The following is a 10,739-nucleotide window of genomic DNA, read 5'->3' as shown; positions in this document are numbered from 1 at the left end:
GTACTGAAGAAGTGACTTTCAAAACCCAATCTAACTCAGCTTTAGACGTTCATGATAGGAATTTAGTAACCTCTCCAGACACTCATTTGAATGGAAAAATAAAACCGTTTAAATACTCTACTTTCATGTAAAACCCGAAACCTGTCCCTGACAAGCTGACAACAATCTATAATCTTCTCTTAGCACCTAAAATGATCTTCTTAGTGCGATTAGAACCGTAAACTGGACTGATGATAGCGGATAATAAATTTTTGATTTTATTAGCATAATGTAAGTTTATGGATCAATGTTCAGCAGCAAAAAGCAAGATTTTTTTCTACAAACACGCACACACACACACACTTACCACATCGATTTCGATCTCCTGAATCTGGAAGCGAAGAATGATCGTCCAAATCAGGCCGAGAATAAGGCGGGGATTATGGTCTACGATGTCTTCTGCACCGATCGATTCCAGCCGAACCTAAAACGACAGAGGAACATAAGGGGAACACAGTAGATGATTAACGCGGATCTGTGGTAGACAATCGAAGGGGTTAATGGCGCCATTTCTCATAACGGCTCCGCTAGCCGGTCGGCGGTATCGGTGGTTCGGAATTGATCGTTCAGCCAAATCAGGCTCAGCGATGGAGAAATACACAAAACTATCGAATGAAAAACTAATCAGCGCTCGGCTCCCTGCGCGGTTCCCCCCCGGACCCAAACATTAGCCAACTCGGCTTCTTTAAAATAGGCTAAAACGAAGCCCTGAAAAACCTGCTACAGGTCTGCTCCGTTAGACTTTCCTAACTGCAGAAAGGGGGCTGATGGGGTTGCGTTATTTTTTTTTTCTATCTTTCGCTCTTCTCCCGAACACACCATCGTTGTTCACTGTAACCGCCTGAAGTTGATGTACTGTTCGAACGACGACTAATTGAATTAGTGGCTTCATTCTTCGGGCGATCGATTGGTAAACCAGACGGCCGGCCGAAAGTGTTGCTCGAACCCATCCGATGTTTCACAGATTCCCTGACCCTGATGCTGCTGTTGGGTGGAAGCTAATTTACCGCATACATCACCTGTTCGCAACACTTTTTCTTCAATGGCCGGCTCTTCAATGGAAAAGTGGTAAGGTGGCAAGAACAAAAAAAGATGATTCAACAGAACGAATCGGAGGAAGCCGAATTTTTGCTGAATCGTATCGGAAGGTTGGCGAGCCCACAACAGAAAACCCCGGTGAGAATTGAATGCCAATCATTCTTCCTCATTCCTACGTACGAGAGCATCCAACACCCTTTACAACTGTTCAATGAAGTAAGTATATTATAATGCAATCAACAGTAGTAATTGATTCGATTTGGGCAAATGGCGTACAAATTGTTTGTTAGTTTTAAATCCAACATTCCACGACCCGTATTGCTGTGGGTGTTTTGTGAAAGGAACATCAAATGGGGAAATGTTGTTCCAGTTATTATCAAGATACAGTAATAATCTATTCTAACTATTTTCTGGGTATCATGAAACGAACTTTTAAAACGATTGCTGTGAAACATAAAGACCGTTGTGTTCCATAGCACTGCTTCGGGTTTGGCCAATAGATGATCAACAAATGTGGATAGTCATATGTTGACGATCAACGCACACATCGTGTGTTGGTGGGCACGTTTTTATTGTCCTTACACTTATTAACATACCAGAAGACCAGCGCTCGGTGCGAGTCATCACCCTACCCTAATCATTGGATTAAGGCAACAGTCCGTTCACACCGCGCCACTGTCTTTGCTGTGCACATTCATAAACGTGCCTCTATCTTCGCAAAATGCGGACGCGGAGTTACCGAGTTACCGAGGCACCGAACGTTGCCACAGCCTGTCCCGAATCGCTAATTCAATTTGGAATGGATAAAATGCAAATCACACCCAGTGAGAAAGCGTTTGACAAAAATATCCATCGCAAACAAAGCAACGACCAGGGCAGACCAGGCCAGACCAGGCACCGACCAAAACGCAACAAACTAAACCTTACAAAATCCGCACGAGGGAAAGTGAGTAATGCTTTCGGTCAAGTGCGGAAGCGATATATTAAGGCGATTTTGTGCGGCAGTTTCAGGGTAGCTAACAAGACAATTCGCTTAGAAATGTGTCCCGTTGGAAAGGGGTTTATGAAGTCGCCTTTGTTTTTTGGCAAACTTCTTGCAAGAGATACGTGACCATATTGCATTAACCCATTCAGAAATCCGTCGAAACTGAGGTCGAAACTTGGTCCGCCGGCAAAGATCAAGAAATTAGCCCCAGAGGACCGTCGACGGATGTTAAACAGACCACCGAAGCCTACCGAAGTAGTTAGCTTTCAAATTCGCTTTTCATTACTGCACTGTGGCTATGTTAAAACCAGGGCTAAATATTTCATTTTCCCCTTTTTTGGCAACAAAACACCTTCACAACAAATATACGTAACGCACCAAACACCAAGCTATGTCTTATTGAGCCATTAAGTGGACTTCCGCGTTTCGCCAGGAAGTGGAGGTAGCGGTGGGAGAGTTACCATCGGTTCCTCTTTGGAGCGCACTCACAAACCCACAAACATCTGGAGGTGGAAGTCAGTGATCGACTAGCTCTTCGTGTTAGTGCATAGTTTATGCGTTGCGAAAATGTTCACCCAAGTGCTGAAGAGCTGCCCACTTTGGCTAACAAATTGCTCACTTTAGTCGCTATCAATTGGCTTCATGATGAATGGACATTGACCAGACATGGTCCATCGAAACATTCGGTGCATTAACTTCATCCTGCTTCAAATTGCGATATGCCTGAACAGGTTCGCACTATCAGTTGCCGGAAAGCAGCAAAAATGCACCTCGCGAAGGTGTTAGAGTTTTGAACTGAAGTCTGCTAGTCTTGAAATTGAAAGTATCTGTACATCTGTACTTATGCCACGCGTTGAGGGCAAACGTAAGCAACACAGAAACCTAATGGTACAGAGAAATTAGTGTTAAAGCTTGATACTTGCCGTTTAGCATTTAAACATAAGAGCACGTGATAATGATCTTCAAACCCGATGATGATCATGAATATGATCGTTTGCTTGCTTATAATTGCTCTTTTTGCGGCGTTTTTTAACACATAATGAGTTGATATGGCAATGTTATCGCATTTAGAGCAACAATCTCAGATGATATTGTAATTGTAGCACATAATTTCACATGGTCAATATTGCGGCTTCAGAAAAGTACGTATTTTTCTTGTATGATCGTTCCAGTGATTTTGCATTCGCATCTATTGAGCAGGTATTTGGAAAGACTCTTCGTCTTCCGGCTGTTGTTTTATCATGTGCTACACTTGCCTAATTGGTATTATTCTTGCGAAATCGTCTAAAAAATGCCTCTTCCTGTAAATTAAATTTAATTAAAAAGCCTAGCTCCACTAAATTAATCAATTATAAAGCAACAAATAGACATCAAAAGTGACGTCAAAATAAAAAAAACTACGAGCATTTCTCAACGAACGTGCAACCACTGTTTCACCCGCTATCATCAACCTAATACATTATTCAGCAGCTTCGAGCAAAACGCTACTACTTACTACCCCGGTCGGTGCAAAACGGAACCCACAACTGAAAGCATCGGAACGTGATCTATCTCCAATAGCCGCGACTAAGCGATTTTGCTAAAAACCACTTAAGCATTCATAACTGGATCTCGATAGTGATAGGGTGAAACCCCATCGAGCGGACCTCAACTGCACCTTGTAACACACATTACGTTTGTTTCGTGTGGCAAACCCCCCATCGGCCGTTATAGAGTGAATTTGAGGGGGTAAAAAACGTGACAATCATTTTTTGTTTCGTGTTTTGCATCCTGCTTTTCTGGTAGACACGAGTGAAAAGAAGCCCAAGAATGTCACACCAACCAATCGAAACGGGATCCATTTGCTACGGTTGATCTGATAGGATAGGATAGCGATGGTCGAACAAAGCGTTCTGTTAGATTAAATCACTGGCCAAGTTAAGTTTTGTGTTGGAGTCTTGCTGGAGCTCCCTGCTGTACTTCGCTTCTCCAAACAATGATAGTAACAACGATGTAAAATTTTCACGGTGTTAGTGAAAGTGTGTCATTGAAACGGTTTTCATGAGCAGTTGATCGATAAGGCGTCAATCGATTCCAAACATTTTGGTATTATTCACCCTAATCCACCATTATCTATCTTTGTTTACGGGGTTCACAAAATAGATGCCGGAAAGCCTAATCAGACCGCAATGATCCACACAATCAACAGTACTTTCTGATGACGGATATATGTATGCATGACCCGGATTTTCTAAACCCACTAGTGATCGAATCAACAAATGACACAGGTGTCTCACCAATCTATCGCATGCCTATTGAACGACGTGATTCATTGTGCGTTTGTCTGTGATATAAAGCCATAACCTAGGTCAAGGTTGAGTAATTCGGGTAGCTGCTGCTGATGGTCAAGCAGCAGCAGAGAGGGTATCGTTTTTTGTAACCGGTTCACCTTCCACCAGTGGCAACCCTCGTGATGATCTGTTGCATCACACCGTTGATGCAGGTTGCACGGAAATGATTTCATCGCATATTCGGTAGCCCACCAAAAGCGCACAATAAATCATTTTCAAACCATTGTCTGGAAAGTCGGTCCGTCCGGTCGGTTTATCCACGGATTTACGTTGCGTGATGTGTGTAAAATGCGAACTGTAACAAAGTGTGAATTGAAATGCCTGTCCTAGATTCTCACTGGACCATGCCGTACTGGTTGGTGTGGACACGAGTTTTCATTACATTTTGCGAAAACTGTATGATATAATTTTACCAACAAAAAAAAGTCCTTTGATGACAACACACATTGAGTGCGATACGTTAACAAAAACTAAAAAATCAAGGGAAACCCTTTTGCTTTACTTACCTTCGTGTGCAGAAAGGCCAAACTTTTGTTAACGTTCTCTATCTTATGTACACGCATGCGGCCACTGTTCGGTTTACCCAGCTTCTCGCCAGAAATGATTTCCAGCAGCTTCAGCAGCTTGATACCGTCTGCCAGATCGATGAACAGGTCGTCGACCTCCATCTTGGCCTGGAAAACAAAAACAACAGAAAAAAAGGTGAGAACATCGAAACGAAAGGTATTAGTAGTGGTGCTTCAATCAAGCGTCAAACCGATCTGAGAAGTTACGGAACTACGTTAAGAAAATAGCATGAGAAAATGTTGAGAGCCACGGTTTTTGTTTTTTGGAGAGTTGAAGTTCAGCTGGAACCAGCTACACCTGTTGCTGCCGGTCAAAAACTGTACCCAACCCAAACGAAATTGTTTGCATAACATATTTCCATACATCTTCAGCATTTCTTAGTTAAGCTACGCTACGAACAGCCTCAGAACTCAAGCGCTCCCAACATTCATGAGCAATGCTACGTGAACGCAAAAATTTGATCATGATTTATGAGTCGAGGGCGTTGGGTGATACAAGATCGCCACAGTCTCCCGCTGGTGATAATTTGTTTCGTCACCACCGAAAGGCTCGGGGACCAATAAATAACACCCGAACAGCATGGGGAAGGCGAGATACCGATTTTCGTTCCTCATTAGCAACACTCGACGGGACGCGAATGTGAGCGATGGACTGACTCTCGCAACCGGCACAGTTCCGGTAGAGCGCCTAGAATAGCTTGGGAACGCACGGAACGCAGGGTACGCTAAATCCGTTACTCATTAGCATGGGCATTTGGAGTTTGAATGTAGAACACACATTCGCACCAATTTGCAGCCACGGCGCGCGTTGGTTCCTTTCCCTTTTGCTTCACGCTGGACTGCTCCTGACTGAAGGAGAAAACTTCCAAACAGCAACATGACTCATTTCTTTGGGAAGGCGGCGCCACGGGAAGCAAACTTCCCAACAACAACTTCTACAGCCATTGTGGATGGCGATTCTTTGCACCTACGCAACCTACCGCCGCACTCACTGGGAGATGGCGGATCTATTTTACAATGTTATATGGCGTCGTAAGTGCAGCTTTTGCTCCCAGAGAAGTAAGCACCAAACGGTACACGCGTACGCCAATGCTCGTAATAAAATGTCATATTCCATGCCGCCACATTCAAAGTCAAGTGTTGCAGGCGTTGGTCACAACAATGGTAATAAAACAGCACGATTGTCTGCCCCTCAATTTTCGCACGAGGTGGCCCACTAACCTAACCGGGAGCTGTGGGAGTTGCACGTTGTCACCTTCTGAGATCTGACCCATTTATTGCTGGGACTCCCTTCCTGAGAGCCCCTTGCGGTGTGTACATGCCGTGTAGTACATGCCGCCGCCCTCCTGGTTACCATTTCTGATACATTTAATAAACAAACAATGACGCATTCGTGAGAAAGCGCACCCATGATGACTGGGAAGTGCAGCACTAATATACTGCAATTAGCAACTAAAGCATACCGACCGGCGGCGCGTGAAAACCGACAACAAAACTAGGTGAAATGAAAACACATTACTTTCTCTGTGCGCATCTCGAACGGCGTGTTTAGATTCGGGAAATCCTCTGAGCAGAATTGAAGAATTGAAGCATTTTCAAAAAGTTATGTAATGTATGCCTTAAAAAAAATGGACGGATTTTTTAATTTTTGCCTAGCGATACACCCAACTGTCCAGCGTCATTTTTATTATGTCTGTTTGATGCCGTCAAGAGATTACTCTATCGTTATCTAGAGATTAAGCTGATTTCTATAGATTTGAAGATTTGAGATAGACAAACAGTGGCTGATCAAACCGGAAAGTTGGAGACCTCTAACACGTCGTACCTGCTAACAGGGCCTGGATGTTCGGAACTCTCTAAAACATCGAGACGCCACCCGGTACCAGTTTTAAGGATATGATATACAATATGAATGGGGTCCCAAGCATTTATAATAGCTTGTACTATGTTTCTTCCCTACAGATGAGAAAATCTTATCGGGGACATTGTCTGGCCACACACGCAATAATACTGCGTGTGTCTTTAGATTGCAGCAGATACTATTGACAGATATCCCGGGGATAGATGCGATCTTCACACGGCATGATCTGGGTTCAAATCCCATACGATCCATTCCCCCGTAGTGAGGATCGACTTTTCAACTACGTGGTATCAATAAGTCCAGTAAGCGTATTTGATGGCCGGTATGACCTAGCAAGTCGATATTGATGAGGGAACTTGATGCTTTCTCGCGTAAAGGGATTAAGAAGAACAAGATCTTGACAAACGGCACTTGTAGGACTTTATCCAATCATTCTGACACTAGAACAAAGCAGAACTCATCGTGCAGTTCTAGAAAGAACTGATCCTGTGCTCACATTTATTATTAAAACAGCCATGGTTTGATTTCAGCTAACAGGAAAAGGATCACGCGGAAAGGGGTAATCATATTTCTGAAGAATCCTTCTTCGATGGAAGATTCAACCAAATTTGAATGCATTGAGTTGTCTCAGCAGAACCAGAAAATTATTTATCAATTTATTCCACTCCAATACACAAAAACATATACGACACTTACCTTCACCAGAAAGGAGTTCATCCATTTTGTAAACGTTTTCTTCTGGATGTGCAAACGTTCCTCCTGAAGCGTTTTGATACGCTCGTTCTCAAACTTGTGTATGCCTTCCCGTTGCGTCATGTTGGTGCGCTGCTGTACTTGGAACGCATAGCCGCCTGGTTCATAATTGGAACCTGTTGAAGAATAGAAAAAAAAACCCAGAGCACATGAGTTATTATCATCGTAACCGTTTGCCGATCGATCGTTAACCGCGGTTGCGAGCCGCTGCTTGCAAACAAACTCTACTTATCGCCAACGTCGGGCACATGGCGGAGAGGCCACCATCGGCGTGGCCACCACCATCAGCAGCACCCCCTTTACCGACTTACATTCGACGACGTGCCCTATTGAACTTCGAACGCTTTAAAGTACCGCTTAAGGGCAGCTAGTTCTATCCGGCAACATATGCAAAGCAGTGTGCGGCCGCGATACGATCGTAGATTTTACACCGCCCCAAAGGCGTAGTACTAAACAGCTGTGACCATCGCACAGAGCGTGACATTCATCGCGTAAACGGACCAACGCCACTACCTTCGGTGGTGGTTTTATTATCAACTAGAATTTGCTCGAGATAAGGTGCATCGTTATCGTTGGTCACGATTGGTGTGACCAGCGTCGTCTCTGCGAACTTTGCCAGCGTTCGCTTCGGAATGAAGTGTACATTGGAATTCAATTATCTCGAAACCTTACCAAACGTGCAGTTTGCATTCCCATTGAAAGTGTCGACAAATTTCGCCAATTTGTTGAAGACTAAATTGCGTAACGCATGCACAACCGAAACCTTGCTTGCCGATAAGACGGTTGGATCATCTTTTTAATCTATGCTGTTCCACACATTCCAATTTTGCTGTAGCTTATCACAGGACCAATCCCATCCCAAGTTATCAGAGATATGGCATTCGGTTGCTTTCCCTTTTCTAAAAAAAAACATTAAAGTCTGCCTTTGGTCGGCTAATCCGCCTTAGGACTCATATCGATCGATGTTACGACCGTTGCATTCCTGAGGCGGTAGGTGAAGCAGGCTCTAGAACGCTGGAAGGTAATTACGCGTCCAGGGGACACACACACACACACACATGCGGTATATCACGGTCAGTAAACAGATAACCGCTACAAAAATAGAGGCACACTGGCCGCCCCAGTATTTGGTCAATGTCGTCCCTACGCCATGGAAGCGATGTTATGCACCTTGAAAGGTTGGGCTACCTTTTTATCACACTCTGCGTATCCCCACTTCCACACAGAACAGTTTGCTTTTTCCCTACACCATTAGTAGTTCACTGTGTACACCACATGCGAAGAACATCTTCCGCGGAAAGGTGCGATAACGCTAATTGACTCATCTGCCTGGTTGGTCACTGCAAGAAACATGATGTCATGCGCATTCCAAGTGTCGACATGATTTTTCTTTAATTTTTATCCCCTCTGATTTATAGAGTATCATAACATGTGAAGCACCATTTCATTCGACTACCATTCTAACTTCACTTTCATTTCAGTCACTTACCAGATCGTCTGTACGGTGTATACTCATATCGATACTGAGACATGTATAATCGTATAGTCCTTTCTTCTCTATCAAAAACCCGACTCCTTCACACAATCAACTGACACAACTCTTTTCACTTTCCTATTCCAAAACCAGTCGTTCTATATGTTTTTCTTACAGTTTCTGTTTGTGTTTCGTTCACAATTTGCACTATTTCGAGTTGTAACTGCTCTCCTCGGATGAGCTCTCCAGCTTGCACGAAAAACACTCTGCGACTGTGAGTTACGTCGTGCGCGAAAACACTGTGCACATGATATACGCGGGTTTGGGGCGTGCTTATCAGCACTCACACCTACAGCATGACGTCCATTCAAACGAAGGCTGCAGATAAAACTCCGAACCCGACCGGACGCAGCAGAGAAGAACAGCAGGGAGATCTGGGACGCTCCGAAGGCTACATGTAGGGCCACAGGTAAGTACAGAGGCCCGGTAAAAATAAGGGTAAAACGTGAGCTTGCATACTCCACGACCAACTGTTCAGCGTAAAGGCGGAAGCGCCGCAGATGCTAACGTAATACAGAAGTCACACCTGATTTTGTACCCACCCGCTAAATACTGGAACTAAACCCGTGAGCCACACGTTATTAGTGGATTATCTTAAGCATACTTTTTCGATTTTCTTGGAAAAGTTGCAGTAAATCGCACATAACCACTTTTATCTTCTACGTTTCTAACGTGATTTCAGTTTATAGATAGATCCTTGCAAACTTAAATTTCGTCCGCAACGATTTACGATAGCATTGACGATCGGGAAACGAATCTCATCACCTGGTAGTAGCAAATGAGTCTGCGAAAACATACTTGGTAATACTTTCAACCATTCCAGTCAAGCTAATGTCACTATTCACACCGTCTATGGCGCAAGTGGTCAAGCTGCTGGTCAAGTTTAGAAATCAAAGTCCTGCCTGCTGCTTGTTCGCCATGTTTACTGTCCACTTCACTTTGTATTTCCAATCCCAAGAGCATTAACCTCGTTAAGTAAATTGCGTTGGAAACTGATCGCGCGGTTACACGTGAACAAGAAGCAAGATGCGTTTCTTGCTTAAACACTTCATAAAACCCAAAATTCGGTTCGGTTTAGCATACATCAACACGTGTTACCATAAAACACTACAAAAGTAGACGTCAGAATTTACTGTCTGTCTCTCTCCTTTTCTATAGGCAGTGCTGCAATTCACACGAACAGATGATGTCATATTACTCAGTTGGGATAGAGGGAAGATGCTTATTTAAGCTTTGACCAGTGAGTCAGAGATTTCCATATGGTACTCCAACCTCTTTATTGCTTGTTTTAATTTTTGTAGTAGTGAAGGGGCGGTCCGGTGGCAGACGCGACAGCGGCGCCGGTCTTCACACGGCAGGTCCGGCGTTCAATTCCCATCCAGACCAGCTCCCCGTACGTAAGGTTGATTACTTTACTACGGGTCTTTTTACTAAGTCACAGAAAGCCAGAAGAAGAAGAAGTGAAGCATAGCTTATAATGCGATAAAAAAATGTTTCCAACTACATATTAACCATCACAGCAACATTTCTAATCACTTCCGAATCGTTTTAGATAAGCCGACTTAGAACCACTTGGATCGCTTTTGGAAGCGCGCACTGTACAAATTTGTCAACCTTCGACTGTATCGTGCAG

The 10,739-nt window shown here is 43.9% G+C and overlaps 1 protein-coding gene across 8 annotated transcripts in view; it reads right to left on the bottom strand.

Moving 5' to 3' along the window:
• Positions 1 to 10,739, bottom strand: part of LOC118506329 (spectrin beta chain, non-erythrocytic 1) — a 53,207-nt gene that overhangs the window by 16,308 nt on the left and 26,160 nt on the right. For 5 of the 8 annotated variants that reach the window (XM_036043295.1, XM_036043298.1, XM_036043294.1 and 2 more), the window contains 3 exons: positions 7,516 to 7,688; positions 4,899 to 5,066; positions 347 to 463 (listed from right to left, as the gene is read on the bottom strand). In XM_036043295.1, coding sequence (XP_035899188.1) covers positions 347 to 463; positions 4,899 to 5,066; positions 7,516 to 7,635 — 405 coding nt within the window. In that variant the 5' untranslated portion in view covers positions 7,636 to 7,688. Of the gene's footprint in view, positions 1 to 346; positions 464 to 4,898; positions 5,067 to 7,515; positions 7,689 to 9,061; positions 9,318 to 10,739 lie in introns of those variants that run through there. The other 3 variants (XM_036043292.1, XM_036043299.1, XM_036043293.1) reach the window with 1 other exon arrangement.

Source organism: Anopheles stephensi, chromosome 2 (assembly GCF_013141755.1).
Source record: "Anopheles stephensi strain Indian chromosome 2, UCI_ANSTEP_V1.0, whole genome shotgun sequence".
NCBI lineage: Eukaryota > Metazoa > Arthropoda > Insecta > Diptera > Culicidae > Anopheles > Anopheles stephensi.
The sequence above is the reverse complement of the archived record's forward strand: the minus strand, read 5'-3'. Positions and strand labels throughout refer to the sequence as shown.